This window comes from Arvicanthis niloticus, chromosome 23, assembly GCF_011762505.2.
Source record: "Arvicanthis niloticus isolate mArvNil1 chromosome 23, mArvNil1.pat.X, whole genome shotgun sequence".
Lineage (NCBI taxonomy): Eukaryota > Metazoa > Chordata > Mammalia > Rodentia > Muridae > Arvicanthis > Arvicanthis niloticus.
In genome coordinates this window covers 7330093-7345900 of record NC_133430.1, presented here as the reverse complement: position 1 = coordinate 7345900, position 15808 = coordinate 7330093, and the positions used below count along the sequence as shown (strand labels likewise).

Below are 15808 nucleotides of genomic sequence, written 5' to 3'. Positions count from 1 at the left end.
TTAGGAAGGTGGAACAGGTATTTCTATATTATTTTAGCTGGACTCTGGTATGGTTTCAAGGCTCGATAGAAACTTTTACCAAAAAACGAAGTTTTTTAAAACAATGGCAGTGTGTCTACACAACAAAAAAAGTCGGGGATCTTCTTCCGAACCTAGGTTGTCAGTAAATACAACACTGTTGCCTCATCGGGCACACCTGCCCGGAGCCACGGTCACCAGCCTGGACTTCACAAACTGGGTCGGGCTGAACAGAGTGGCCCGACGTGGCGGCTGAGCACCGAGGAGGGGATGGCCAAACGCTGAGGCACAGCCGGACGTTACTGGGGTCGAGACCACACCACGATGCGCGAGGGCCCAAGTTACACACAAAAGGTGGCGTTCCCATCGCGGGAAACCTCAGAGCCACAAACACGGAGTCTCGGCTGGTCAGCGGCCTTGCTTCCCGAGCTCAGGGAGAGAGGCACCATATGGGATGACAGACACGGGCCGGGTAGTAGAAAGGGTGGTAGGGAAGAGGCAGGGGGAGCCGCACTTTCCGGAACTCCTAGCGAGGTCTAGACCAGCAGTTAGGTCCCGCGTGGCCCACAGAGATACACCGTGGATATACGCAGCCCCGCCCCGCGGGGGGAACTAGGCAAGCGCCATATTGCCTGAACGCTTAAGCCCGCAGGGAGCCCTGCTATCGCGAGACCGCGAAGGCCTCTGGGAAGGACAGAGGGGGAAGGGAAGGGAAGGAAGCTGGGACTGGCAGGAGGCGGGCCGAGACCACGAGTGGAGCCCCAGGAAGTGGAGGGCGGGGAAACGTGAGATTGCCGTGCCTCCCAGCCAATGACAAGAGAAGTTGGGAGGGCCTGCGGCCAATAAGCAGTGGCTGCCCGCCGCAGGGGGCGGGATCCGGGGCCGAGGGTAGCTTGAGCGCGGCGGCGGCGTTGTTCAGTCAGAGCGAGAACATTCCAGAGGTGAGTCCTCGGGGGGCGGTGGCCCGTGCCCCTGCCCAGCGCTCCCGCCCCTCCACCCCGCGGGCCGCCGGCGGGGGCAGGCGCCGCCCGCGGCTCACAGCCGTGTCCCCGCCAGGTCGCCAGGTTCGGCGCTGCTGGTGTGGACGCGGACGTCGCTGGGACAGTCCCTCCCGCTGCTCGGCGGCGGCACCTGCCCAGCCGCCCCTCCGCTCGCCGCCGGCCCCGCCGCTCCGGACCCGGTTTCCAGCGCCTCTTCCTCCCAGTCCCGGGCGAGCCGCGTTGGGTTTATGTCTTTATTTTGACGAAAACGGTGAGTCGCGGGCGGCGGGCCATGGCGGCGGCAAGATGGCGGGCGCGGCCGCGTGACCTGCCGCGCGTGTGGCGCAGTTTGGGGGGGGCCGGTCTCTGCGGGAGCGAGCGCGCGCGCGCGCCGTGCCGGGCTGAGTCAGCCCGGGGCGCGTTTGTGACTCAGGGAGGGCCGCAACCTCTGCCCCGCCGGCCGCCGGAAGAGGGAGGCCGGGCGCTAGGCTCTGACTGTCGCGTAGCCATGGGGACGAGGGCGAAGGTCGGCCGTGCGCCGAGGGAGCGAGCGAAGGGAGCCCGGGCGCGGCTTCGGCCGCGTTCCTCGTGCTCCGACGGAGCCAATGGCTCCTGGCCTGGACGCGCCTCCCTGAAGCCACCGGAGTCGCCGAAGCCGCAACTTCGCGGTTGGCAGATCGGGCTCGACGTTTCCGGTTTTCCCACGATGGCAGCCCGGGGAAGCGCCATTGGAGAAGTTGGTGGCCCGCGGGCTTGAACTGAGGGAGAGAAGGGCCCGGATCCCCCTTTTCTTCGGCAGTTACAACGCGGTCGCTCGGCAGGGGCCGCCTATGACTCGCCGCTGGTCTTTGACCTGACAAACTCCCAGCAGCTGAGGGAGCAGGGTTTGTGTTTCGTGTGTTGTTCTCCTCCTTTCGAACATTTCCCTGCCACAGTCACAACTCTTGTCAAGATGGTGGCCTGCTGGGTTCCTGGAGTTGTGCTTTGTTACATGGGAATGTCAGCTGTTTTCTCACAAGAACTGGGGCTTTTTTTAAATCTAGGAGTGTTAGTTCTGTGAGCTGCTCAGGGAACAGGAAGTTATTCCGGGTAGGAATGATACTAAACCTGTAGGGTTGTTGTGTGTTTTCTTCTTTTCTCTTTCAGAGCTGTTGCGCAGCCATTGGTACCTGTATTGGGGAAACATAGCATACAAGCAAGAAGCTTACAGCCTCAGTGGCCAAAATTTTTTCATGTCAGAGACCGAGAACTCTTGCAGTCGTTTATGTCATCCCTTCTTCTCCAGACAGAAGATACCAAAAAGTTGCAATCAAAGATCTGTTCATCTTATTGATAAAGTCACTAATAAGCCAAAATGTCTGTCAACGTCAACCGCAGCGTGTCAGACCAGTTCTATCGCTACAAGATGCCCCGTTTGATTGCTAAGGTAGTGCTGATTTTTATTTTAGTAGTCTGTTGGTCCGCACACTCTTGATAGGTTTTGAAAGATTGCATTTTACAGGGAAGACAGTGCAAAATTGAAATTCTTATTTTCTTTAGGTTGAGGGCAAAGGAAATGGAATCAAGACAGTTATAGTCAACATGGTTGACGTTGCAAAGGCGCTTAATCGGCCTCCAACGTGTAAGTAAGCTTGGAGAAGCCTGAAAAGGTATATTATGGATATAGTTTTTACAGTCTTTGAGCTATATATCTTTCTTCAATCATGTTAATTAGCAAGTTGGAACTGCGGACCTACTTGATTGGGTGTCATTAAACCACCCTGGCTGTATATCAATTGCCCTGTAATTTTAACACATGGTGAGTTTTTAGATATTCATGTGCAGCCAGTGCTTTAGTTAACTATAATGAAATGTCTTGTCTTTATATAGATCCCACCAAATATTTTGGTTGTGAGCTGGGAGCACAGACCCAGTTTGATGTTAAGAATGACCGTTACATTGTCAATGGATCTCATGAGGCGAATAAGCTGCAAGACATGTTGGATGGATTCATTAAAAAATTTGTTCTTTGTCCTGAGTGTGAGAATCCTGAAACAGATCTGGTGAGTGCCTTTAAGGTTTTTTCAAGACTACCATGAAGAAAATTTGGATTAAACTAGTTAGTGTTTTAGATGTCTTCTGGCACTTTTATAATGTAACAAAAACTTATCGTCTTAAACTGTTGATGACACTTGTTTTTACTTTTCTTGATAGCATGTCAATCCAAAGAAGCAAACAATAGGTAATTCTTGTAAAGCCTGTGGGTACCGAGGCATGCTTGACACACATCATAAACTCTGTACATTCATTCTCAAAAACCCACCTGGTAAGTCTTTTTAATAAGTTGACTAGTAGGATTTTAAAAATTAAAATTTTTGTTACTATATAAATGCTACAGTATGAGCTCTTAGTCATAAGTGAATTTTATTGTTTGTGTGTGCATGTGGTTTTTCAAGACATGGTTTTTCTGTACCTCTGGCTCAACAGAAACTTGCTCTGTAGATTAGGCTGCCCTCTGAATCTTTTTTGGTTTTTCAAGACAGGGTTTGTAACCCTGGCTGTCCTGGAACTCTGTAGACCAGGCTGGCCTCAGAAATCCCAAGTGCTGGGATTAAATAAAGGTGTGTGCTACCACTACCCGGTGTGCCCTCTGTATTTTAAGTTCTGGGATTAACTGCATTTACCACCATGCCTGTCTCTGGACTTTGTGACTTTTAACTGAGTATAAATAAGACATTGAAAGATGTCCTATTTTATGTAGCAATAAGAGTGAGAAAAAGGCTGCTAATCCAGAGGTCTGCTGTTGTTAGGGTCAAGGCTTATCTATTAAGTTACAGTGACTTTAAAGCATTGCAAGCAACACTCTGTGGCAGATGAACAAAACTGTCTGACACAATTTGAGCTTGCTATAGCAAGAAAGTCTAACCTATTCCGGTGTTCTCCTCCCCATGAGACAAGCCGTTATATAGGCTCAAACAAACTTTTTATAATTATTGGATTGATCTGGTTTTAGATGTGGTTTCTTTTAAATTCATGGGGCAAACTACCTAATATAATATAAACATTCTAATCTTTAGTTTAGCCCCAATACTGTGTATCAGTGCTGTTTCACCATATAACCTGTGAAATGTAGTTAGTAAATTTATTTGATCCCTGAATCACTTCAGAATTGGGAGGGGGGGGGGGTTGTTTTTTAAAGACAAGGTTCCTCTGTGTAACATCCCTAGCTGTCCTGGAACTCACTTTGAAACCAGGCTGGCCTAAATCTCAAATCAATTGCAGCTGCCTCCCAAGTGCTGGGATGAAAGTCATGCAGGGTTGGTTTGGTTTTTTGTTTTTAAAGATTGATTTATTTTATACATAAGAGTACACCATTGCTCTCTTAAGACACAGCAGAAGAGGGCATCAGACCCCATTACAGATGGTTGTGAGCCGCCATTAGGTTGCTGGGAATTGAACTCAGGACCTTTGGAAGCGTAGTTGATGCTCTTAACTGCCAAACCATCTCTCCAGCTCACAGGATTGTTTTAAGTGTGTTTTTGTGTGGGTGTTCTGTATGCATATATGTCTGCACCACATGCATACAGTGCCCTGGAGAGGAGGGCATTGAATCCCCTGGAACTCGAGTTATGGATTGTTGTGAGCCACCATATGGGTGCTGGAAATCTGAACTTCCTTCTGCAGGAATAAGCCCTCTTAATTGCTAACCAGATACTGCTTTCAGAATTCTAAGTGGCGTTTTATCATGTTGCCTTTTTCTGCAGAGAACTATGATGGTAAGAGGGTGGTATTTAAGTCTGATAGTGATACATAAACCATAGGACTAAGTTAACTCTTATTTTCCTGTAGAGAATAGTGACATTGGTACAGGAAAGAAAGAAAAGGAAAAGAAAAATAGAAAGGGCAAGGACAAGGAAAATGGCTCTGTATCCACCAGTGAGACACCACCACCTCCACCACCGAATGAAATTAGTCCTCCACATGCTGTGGTGAGTATAGTACTCTTAAACTAGTGTGAAACTCCTGGTATTTGCTTAAAGTCATTTTTTTTAATTGATTAATGTAGTGTGCTTAGTTAAAGCAGTGTGCTATTGGTTGGTTGGTAGGTTGAATTGAACTAAACTGAATATTTTTTAGAATTATTTTCCCTGTAGCATTTTGTTTTTTTGTTTGCACTAATGTGAAAGATAACATTTTCTGAGCTGATGACATGGTCTATGGGCAGAGGTGCCTGATCCTGTCAATGTGACTAATTTCTAATAATCTTGGCTTTTGACAGGAAGAAGAGGAAGATGATGATTGGGGGGAGGATACAACTGAGGAGGCTCAAAGGCGCAGAATGGATGAAATCAGTGACCATGCAAAAGGTCTGACACTTAGCGATGATTTGGAAAGAACTGTAGAAGAGCGCGTTAACATCCTGTTCGATTTTGTTAAGGTAAATTTGTATAGTTAAATTTTTCTCTGGTATCTTTGAATTTATTGGTGTCTTTTGTTCTCAGTCAGGGTCTCTAGCCCTGACTTTCCTTGGGCTCACAGAGACCCTAAGTCTGCTAGGACTAAAGGCATATGCCACTACACCCTGCCACCATTTGAATATTGATGGAGGCTTATATTTGCTTTCTTGTTTATTCAAGAAACATAAACAGTGGGTGTTGAACTGTCCCTGGCAAGTGATAAATTGGGTAGAAATCTTGGAGAACAAGAGCTGCTCTCAAGTATAGCAAAATTTGCCTATATTTTATTGAAATAATTTTTTATTTCCAGAAAAAGAAAGAAGAGGGCATTATTGATTCATCTGATAAAGAAATTGTGGCTGAGGCAGAAAGACTGGATGTAAAAGCCATGGGTCCTCTTGTTTTGACCGAAGTTCTCTTTGATGAGAAGATAAGAGAGCAAATCAAGAAATACAGGCGCCATTTTCTAAGAGTAAGAGACTTTTTTTAGCTTGATTATTCATGATTGTCACCTTAAGACTTAGGGCTTTAAATTTCTTCAGACCACTATATTGTCATCCTGAAAATAGATAATCCCCACTTTACCAAGTCTGGGAGCACCTGTAAATGGTAAAGGGTGTCTGCATTGACCTTTTGGAGCCACTGGTTCATATGCTGTGCTTTAGGAAAGTGAATGTGCTTAGGTACAGAATTGTTGTAGAACAGGTAGATGATTGTTGATGCTGTCTACCTGCAGTTTTGTCATAACAACAAAAAGGCTCAGCGGTACCTTCTTCATGGTTTGGAATGTGTGGTGGCGATGCATCAAGCTCAGCTGATCTCCAAGATTCCTCATATCTTGAAGGAGATGTATGATGCAGACCTATTAGAAGAGGAGGTCATTATCAGCTGGTCAGAAAAGGTAAGGAGCATATAAGTTGTGTTATGGTGCTTCAGAAGCGGGGCATAAGTTATGAGGAAGTTGTGTCTAATATCTATTGCATGAAGTTAAATTCCTATGCTTATTTGATATGGTTTGTAAGTCCCATTATAGTTAAGGTGACAGAGTTTTGGGGTTTTGGTTGTGTGTTTTTTTTGTTTGTTTTTGTTTTTGTTTTTTTTTTTACTTTTAATGTGTATTCTATCTACTGAAGATTTAGCATATGACCCTAATCTTTAAATAGCTGATTCATTGTTCAAGTAAGTAATTTAATTATGAGCCACCATGTGGTTGCTGGGAGTTGAACTCAGGACCTCTGGAAGAGCAGTCAATGCTCTTAACCTCTGAGCCCCCTAAGTAATTTAATCATTTTCAAATCTTCACTGAAAAAATTCTGGACTTTTTTAGGCCTCTAAGAAATATGTCTCAAAAGAACTTGCCAAAGAGATTCGTGTCAAAGCAGAGCCATTTATTAAATGGTTGAAGGAAGCAGAGGAAGAATCTTCTGGTGGTGAGGAAGAAGATGAAGATGAAAATATTGAGGTAAATATAAAAACATGTTGAGTATTTGGTTGGCTGACAATGGGTATTGGGTATCTACCACATACAAACAGGGTGTGTGTGACTCTGGCTACCCTGGAACTTGAGAGCTGCCTGCTGCCTCTACCTCTGAAGGGCTGGGATTAAAGGTATGCACCAGAGGCTCTCTTAGTTTCTAGGACAAAGAAACTCTGCCTCCAAAAAAAAAATCAATTAAAAAAAATTCATGGCTTAGAGGGAGTAAAATACTGTCATTCTCTCAAGTGAAACAAAGTTGTAATAGAATAATACAGTCCTGTATTTCTATTGCCAGGTGGTATATTCAAAGACTGCCAGTGTACCAAAAGTTGAAACTGTGAAGTCTGACAACAAGGATGATGACATTGATATTGACGCCATTTAAAAAGGATGGATGCAACTTAGCTTAACAGTGTAATGCTGCAAATTTTTCTCCATTATCAGCCAGAAGTGCAACATGTATGTGCAAGAGCTAAAGTGGCTTAACATCATGCTACACTTGATACTAAAAAGCTATTACTGTGAGTGGTCTATAATTAAGCCCAGTGAGACATCTAGGGAGTCCATACATATCAGTGAGCAGTTGTAGTTTGCTTATTTATAGCATGTTTCTTTCGGAAAAACTAGTGGTGGACACATTTGGATCACATTTATACAGTTACAAAAAAAAATAAAGATTTGATTTTGGTCATTCTTCAGACTTTGGGCTATGGGTGGCTTATACTGAAGTAATTGACTACTTTTAGGATGTTATACCATTTAACTTAGGCTCCTTGAGTTTGGTAGGTTGTTAGGTGCTGAAAACTTAAAGAATACAAACAAATAAAATGACCTTACTCAGCCATTAAGAAATGAAGTATTTTGAAGTTGTATCTCCAACCCTAGTTCATTCAGATTGGCAACTGACAATACTTGTCATTCTAAGGAAATTTGATGATTAAATGACAGTGTGACATCCTCATGAGAAGTAAAAATGACCTGTGTGTCTTATGGTTTAAGAGCAAATTTTGAAACTTGAGTTGTGGTTTTTCAGTTTGTGTACACTCACCCCAAATTGTAGTCTTTCGAGTTGTGTGCATTGCACGTTGGATAAGCCAGGGAAATTATTAACAAATAAGTATTTTGTGTGTATTTAGTGGTTGCTTTGTACTGAGAGAAAAGCTTTGAGGTGTGATTAAATCATAAACTGATTCTATTTGGGAGAAACAGGAAAAAAGGTGCACTTAATCTCTAGCTAAAACAGCATAATTTTTTCAACTTTTACCCTTAAATTATAATTTCAAGATGTTTAGACATACTGTATCTTGTGTTTGTGTTCCCCCCTCCCCAATATTATGGTTTATTCTTTAATGCCTTTTAATTTGGATATAATAGCTTGTACTTTAGATTTTGGTTGCTATCTTGCCAAAATAAGTGTTACTGTTTTTTCAAGCTTGATCCCCTTCCCCAATTGTCTTATTTAAAGAGAAAGTTAAACTCATACTTCTGAGTCGGAGCCTGTATTTTGGTGTAAGACTTGGGATATTTTTTACTTCACATTGAATATAGCTGGATACCTGAGAAGTCTGGTGATGGCCACTGGGTGGGTATAGCTAGCTAAGGCCTGACCAGCCCATTCAGAGCCTTGGACTTCAGACACAAAAGTGAGTTTCTTACTTGCTGGTGTAAGCTCTATCTGGGGTCCTGACTATATTTGAATACTTGTCTTCAATATTAAAAACATAGCACATTTCTTTCCACAAAAGTGCATTTTGGGAGTTAAAAAACCCATGTGGTTAATTTGTGTGTACCGTGCTAGCTCATACATTATTTGGATCTTATTCTTTGTGTCATCCATCTCACAGATTATAAGACTAATAAACATGTTAAAAAAAAACATTCTGCATTGAAATCATACAAACATTTGGTAAAATTAAAACCTTAATAAAGAGTCTGAGTGTGGAACAGGAGCCATATACCTGGAATGGTAACAAGGGAATGTGCTGTGTCACACCAAAGAAGTACTTGAAAAGTCACTTGTCTCCTGGGTTTCAGATTCTTTGTTGCATGGCCAGCCCATCCATTTGTCATCATTTTTTGAGATTCTCAAGTAGATCAGCACATTTGGCCTCAGGTTGGCAAGATTTTGTCTTAGAGCTGTTGCTTTAAAGGGAAACAGTCGGGTCTTAGACCACTTAGAAAGGTCTTGGTCTTCTGTTGATTCTGGTGTCAAACCAGTGGGGTTCAAATTTCATACAATCTGGGTTTTATTCGTGGAGGTTAACCAGATAAGAGTAATCCTTCATTGCTCTATTGAGGTGTCTTAAAAAGTTTCCTGTTTCAAACAGCTACATTACTTGATTAAAACAATGTTAAAATTAAATTTCTGTCTGCTTTAATATGGAAAAGATATGTTTTCATTTTATTGTAAGTAAAAAGCACTGTGAATGCTATCCAAGATTATAACTCATGGTTTGGATTTGAGTGTTGGTATTCTGTTGAGAAGTATGTCAGCCCTATGCATGAAAACATGTTAATTTCATTGGGTCACTGGCTTTTTTTATATAGAGAATGAATTGTATAGATTGAAAAAAAATTTTTTTTTTTTAAACAAAAAGCCAAGTTTGCTAGGGAATTCTGATTCCAGTGAGTCTAGCTTCTCTTTTTTCAGACAGGGTTTCTCTGTATAGCCCTGGCTGGCCTGGAACTCAAATCTGCCTGCCTCTGCCACCCAAGTGCTGGGATCAAAGGTGTGCACCACCACTGCCCAGCCAGTCTAGCCTCTTTTATCCCCTGGTTTCTTGTGCATTTTTTTTCTTTTCTTTTCATCAAGGCCTAGCTTGTGGGCACTGAGACAGACCTTGAACTCCTGGTTTCACCTCTCAGATGTTCCACCATACCTAGACTTGAGCATTATTATGTATTACACACATAAAGGCCAGGGCACAAGCCATGTAAGTCTCCATTGTGAGTCCTGGAAATCCAACTCAGGTTGTCAGAATTGACAGTACTAACTTTCAACCACCTTACCAGCCTCCCATGTAAATGATACTCTTGAGTGGGATTGTTCTGGGTAAATGATTAGCCAGAGTTCTTATTGCCCCTTCTTCATTGGAATTTAGTCCTGTGAACCTTATGGGTCTTGGAAATTTGGTGCTTATGCCCATTTACAGTAATGACAAACATTTTTCTTTCATCTGCACTGATTTTTGCCTGTGCATATCTGTAAGGATGTCAGATCCCCTGAAACGGGGGTTGTAGAGGTACTGGGAATTAAACCTGGGTTCTCTGGAAGGACCAGTATTGAGCCATGAATTTCTCCAGCTCTCTTACACAGAGCTTTCTGGTTTTTAAGACCAGGTTTCTCTGGTCTGGCTCTACTCTGTAGACTAAGGCTGGCTTCAAACTCTGCACGCCTCTGCCTTTAAGCCCTAGGATAAAAGGTGTACAATTGTAATTAGTGTAAGAACCAGTACATGGAGCTGGCTGGGCCTGAACAAGAATGTGCCCAGTGTTAAAGAGGCCAATACCAGCTGGAAAGATACCTGTTTTTGTGTGCCTGTTACCTGCACAAAGAATAATCAGCCTTAACCTGGAATGTGACCTCCATGTACCTGATGGGGGTAGTAACCCATGTGCAACCCTTTGAAGCTCACCTAGAGTGTCATAAGACCAAGGACTGGAGCAGGCTACCAAGAAAAGGCTCCCACTTGTATTCTCCAGTTTCACTGAAAAGTGTGTCTTACATCAGGAGTGGTTGGGAGGGAAATGTTTTCCTAGAAATAATACAATTATTGATAGCCTTGACTGTAGAGACAGTATTGCTTGATTTTAAAGCAGAACTAACTGGTGGATACAAAGCAGTAGAAAAGTGCCCGAATTTGCACCATGTTCTCTGGGTGGTAGTGATATGGTAGTTCAGGCATCATGGTAACATATCACTGTGGGGAACCTGACAGGGGATACTGTTGAACTTTATAGTAAGGCTAAAATCTTTTGTTTTTAGTTTTTTGAGACATGGGTTTCTCTGTATAACCTTGGCTGTTCTGGAACTCACTCTAGACCAGGCTGGCCTCAAACTCAGAAATCCGCCTGCCTCTGCCCCCCAAGTGCTGGGATTAAAGGTGTGCGCCACCACTGCCTGGCATGAATCTGACCCCTGCCATCCCCAGATGCTATTATAGGTGTATGTCACCACACCTGGCTTATATAAAGCAAGACCTAGTCAGAGAACAATAAAATACTACATACCCACTAGAAAAAAAAATGTAACAGCCATTGTACATAAAATTGCAAGATGGGCTAAACTCAGAGATACAAGGGGTTGGAGATAGGAGGGATTGTATACTGTGGACCTGGGGTTGGGATGGCCCTAGTGCTCCATGTGGACATGGAGACCTGACAGACCAAACCTGAAGCAGAAGCCTGGTTGCACAGCAGTTCAGAAGGGGTTTCTGGGTCCTGCACTGCCCACCCAGGTGCTGAGAAGTACAGAAAGAAATTAGCCAGATCCCAAGGAGGCCTTAGAGAGCTCTGCATAAAGCTAGAGTGGTTTGCTAGACTGCTGAAACAAAAGAGGACCATACCAGACTGGGGGCTCACCCTGGCTTCTCAAGTATTCAGCTAGATATGAGGCTCTGTGGCTGAGGTCAGCCTCTTGCTGAGCAGCTTGGGCTCGGCAGAGTTCTTCAGTGAGTTCCTGATCAAATGAGGGCTAGCTGCTCTTAACAGAACCTAGGTTCTATTCCCAGCACCTATAGCTCACAAGCATCCATAACTCCAGTTCAGGGGGTTCCAATACCCTCTGTCCTCATATATTATGGGTGTACACACATAAATGGAGCAAACATCCCTACATAAAATAGTAATAGATAAATCTTGGCCAGGCATAGAGGCAGAGGCAGGTGGATCTTTGTGAATTTGAGAGCAGCCTGGTCTGCATAGATGCAACATAGGACGTACAACAACCAAGGTTATGTAGAGATCCCTGTTTCAAAAAACAAGCCGGGTGGTGGTGGCGCACGCCTTTAATCCCAGCACTTGGGAGGCAGAGGCAGGCGGATTTCTGAGTTCGAGGCCAGCCTGGTCTACAGAGTGAGTTCCAGGACAGCCAGGACTACACAGAGAAACCCTGTCTCGAAAAACCAAAAAAAAAAAAAAAAGAAAAGAAAAAAAAAGACAGTTTACAGAAGACTGGAGTTAAGTTCCTAGCACCCATGTCAGGTGCCACCTGTAACTCTAGTTCCAAGGGATCTGCTGCCCTTCTCTGGCCTCCATAGGTACCATTCTCATGTGCACAAAGACACACAAATACAGATACAATCAAGAGAAAATTTTAATTTTAGCTAACCATAGTGACACTTTTAATCCCAGCACTCAGGAGGCTGATAGGTCTCTGAGTTCAAGGCCAGCCTAGGCTACAGAGCGAGTTCAGAGACATCAGGACTACATAAAGAGAACCCTGTCTCCAAAAAAATAAAATTTATATGCATTATGCATGTGTCTTACTATGTGCAGGTGGCTGCTGAGAGCAGAAGGTGTCAGGCCTAGAGTTATATGCAGCTGTGAAGCACTTGTTATGGGTTCTGGGAACTGAACTCTAGTTCTTTGAAAGAACACCACACCCTCTTACCACTGAGCCATCTCCAGCCCTTGATCAGTGTATTTTATCACAGCAATAGAAAACACTAGGACACCAGCTGCTATCAATAACAACATGCTAAGAAATGAAATAAAGCATTCTCATCCTTTTAGTAGTAACTACCAGTGCCATCTTTTTTTTTTTAACAAGACTGAGATCTAAAGGCAAAACAAAAAACCAGAACAAAACAAAGCACCATTACCAAAAGCAACTTTGAGAGAAAAGGATTTATTTCAGTTTATATGTCCCAATTGCAGTTTAAATGTAAGAAATTCAAAGCAGGAACCTGGAGGTGGGAACTGAAAGAGACCATGGAGAAATGCTGCTCACTGACTTACTCCCCAAGGCTGCTTCAGTTTGCTCTCTTATACCTCCCAAGACTAACTGTTCAGGAATCTCATTGTCCTCAGTAGTCTGTTCCTTCCCACATCAATCATGATTCTAAGAAACGCCCCACAGACTTGCTCACGGATAGAGGTAGTTCCTTAACTGAGGCTTCCTCTTCCTAGATAATCCAGTTGGCAAAACATGAACCAGCACAGCTTGAATTTGAGGAAATGTCTGGGCAATGGTCACTTGAGGATTCCCTGGGATTTCCTTTAAGGAACTTTTTTTCACCATTGGTGGTGCTCTCTGCACACAACCCACCCCTTCTTTGGCTTCAAGCTGCACTCCCCTGAAGAGAACTGCCTCAGCAGAAAGGTGGCCAGGTTTGAGAAGTCAGCAAGCCATGCCTTTCTGGCACTGGCAGGCACAGGCGAGGGTGTGGGAGTGGGGGGCGGAAGTATTTCATCAGTGTATAAAATGCAGCACTCCTTGCCTCAAGCTAGGATCAACTCTAGAATTCAGTCTGTGGCCCTTGTGGTGGCTCTTCTCGGTTATCAACTTGACTGCACCTGGAACTAACGAAAACCCAAGTGGCTGTGGATATCTGTGAGGGACTTTTTAATTAAATCACCTGAAGTGGGAAGACCCACTTTTCATCCAGACCTTTTGAGGTGGGATGATACAGCTTTAATCCAGATCTTTGGAGGTGGAAAAAAAAATCCACTTCTCTGGACCATATTTTCTACTGGCAGCCTATAAAATGTAGATGGAAGAAACAAGGCTTGTTCTCTTTGCTTCCTATCACTGGCATTAGAGCCTACATCTTTGGGATTCCAGCATATATTGAAGACCAGCTGAAAACTATTGGATTCTTGGAGCTTCTGTTGGTAGACGGCCATTGTTAGACTAGCTGGACCACAGCTAGAAGCCATTCTGATAAACCATACATATATACATACATACTATAAGCTGTGTTCCTTTAGAGAACCCTGACTAGGATAGCCCTCCTCCCTCACAACTCTGCTCACATCTTTCCTTATACACCTTCCTTATACACCTTCCTTATACACCTTCTCCTGAGAGCAATATATAATGAATCCCTGCTTGGAGGCTTCACTTGAATGAAGTCAGTTGGGTCCAGACATGGTCCGATGAAGCAGTGGCGGATGGACTTGTTGCCAGTCCCTGAGGCTGCTGCCCCACTGCTCACTTCGAGGTCCCTGCAAGAAGGCAGCAGTATCCATCCTGCTTCTGCAGAGCTATGCTTCTGCTCCGTCACAAATCTCTAAGGGACCTGACCTATCTGTAAGACAGCACACTTGCTAAACTCTACCATGGTGTCCTGTTGGAGCTGACGAGCAGGTGAGAAGGCTGGCATGAGATGCTCTTGCTCCAGAGGACATCGAGAACTCATCAGGAGCCTCCTTATGTTCTCACCTTTCCAAGTGAGGCCTGCAGAAGTAAAAGGTAGATAATTGTACCTGGCGCCTTCTACCACTAGGAGGGAGTAGTACAGCGCTGCTTCCTGGGCCGCATTAGTGTTTGGAGGCAGCAGATTTCGAACTTGGGAATGAGGATCCAATCCTTCCAGTCTCTGGGCACGGGAAGACTATTTTAAACTGGGTTAGGAGCAAAAGAAGGGCTGAACAGCAGTGCAGGCAGCAAGTCCAGCTGAGGATGTGTGCCGCTCTCCATGTTTGGGAAAAGATCCTGAAGCGCCTATGTCCGTGGCTTCTAGAGGTAGGGCCTTTGAGAGGTTCATGATGGCCCCTCCTGCTGGTATGAACTCCTTCATAAGAAGAGGGAGAGATTGAAGTTAGCAGCCCCTCCATCTGCTGTCCTTGTGATGTCCTGTACCATCCAAAAGGCCCTTTGCCTTCACTAGGCATTTGGACTTCCAAACCTTCAGGACCATGAGCAATGAGGCTTCCTCCCCTCCACAAGTACTAGAGACTGCATCACCATGCCTAACTAACATTCTATTTCTTCTTCTTCCTTCCTTCTATATGCATTGGTGTTTTGCCTGCATGTATATTTGTGTGAGGGTGTCAGATCTTGGAGTTACAGACAGTTGGAGCTGCCATGTGGGTGCTGGGATTTGAACCCAGGTCCTCTGGAAAAGCAGTAAGTGGTCTTAACCACTGAGCTATCTCTCCAGCCCCTGCATTCTATTGTTTAATGTGGGGGAAATCAGAGAACAACTTGTGAGAGTGTTCTAGTACATGGGTCTGAGGAACGGAACTCAGGCTGTAAAGCTTAGTAGCAAGTGCCTTAGCTAATACAGTGTACTAATAATAACGTGACAGGCTGGAATAATTAAAGCTCATGGCAGTGACCTGTGCCTATTACTTGAATGTGCTGCAGGAGCCCAGGAACTTGGTGCTGGCATAGGCACCATAGTGTGACTTCCATGTAAACAAAACAAAGTAAAATAAAATAAGCCAGGCAGTGGTGGCACACACCTTTAATCCCAGCACTTGGGAGGCAGAAGTAGGCAAATTTCTAAGTTCGAGGCCAGCCTAGTGTACAGAGTGAGTTCCAGAACAGCCAGAGCTACACAGAGAAACCCTGTCTTGAAAAACCAAAAAATAAAATAAATACAATAAAATCCAAAGCTGAGCAGGGTAGTGGTGGCTCACACATTTAATCCCAGCATTTGGGAGGCAGAGGCAGGTGGATTTCTGTGACTTTGAGACCAGCCTAGTCTATGTAGTGAGTTCCAGCACAGCTAGAGTTACATAGTAAGACTCTGTCTCAAACAAACAAACAAACAAACAAACAAACAAAGAGAACCCCACAAAAATGTAAAAGCTAGGTGAGGCATGGTCACATACATTTTAGTTCCAGCACTAGAAGGTAGAGGCAGGCAGATTTCTGAGTTCAGGGCCAGCCTATATAGTGAGTTCCTGACTGTCTGCCTTGCTACTGGCGTGCCCAACCACATGGCTGG

General features: G+C 44.4%; 1 protein-coding gene and 1 non-coding gene across 4 annotated transcripts; both read left to right on the top strand.

The window, feature by feature from the left end:
* Nucleotides 1-231: 231 nt before the first annotated feature.
* Nucleotides 232-9369, top strand: Eif5 (eukaryotic translation initiation factor 5). Of its 3 annotated transcripts, none has more exons than XM_076921095.1 (12): nucleotides 232-372; nucleotides 1075-1269; nucleotides 2145-2424; nucleotides 2538-2619; nucleotides 2868-3040; nucleotides 3192-3303; nucleotides 4827-4966; nucleotides 5257-5415; nucleotides 5745-5906; nucleotides 6171-6335; nucleotides 6762-6896; nucleotides 7207-9369. In XM_076921095.1, the coding sequence occupies exons 3-12, from the start codon at nucleotides 2353-2355 to the stop codon at nucleotides 7294-7296; spliced, it is 1290 nt and encodes a 429-aa protein (XP_076777210.1). In that variant the 5' UTR covers nucleotides 232-372; nucleotides 1075-1269; nucleotides 2145-2352; the 3' UTR covers nucleotides 7297-9369. The 3 variants fall into 3 exon arrangements, with proteins under 3 accessions (XP_076777210.1, XP_076777209.1, XP_076777211.1); XM_076921094.1 differs by lacking the exon at nucleotides 232-372 and adding an exon at nucleotides 705-959; XM_076921096.1 differs by lacking the exons at nucleotides 232-372; nucleotides 1075-1269 and adding an exon at nucleotides 1507-1882.
* LOC143437225 (small nucleolar RNA SNORA28) lies at nucleotides 3832-3957 on the top strand. The gene has a single exon (XR_013106837.1). It is a non-coding gene; the product is annotated as a small nucleolar RNA SNORA28 (small nucleolar RNA).
* Nucleotides 9370-15808: the final 6439 nt, after the last annotated feature.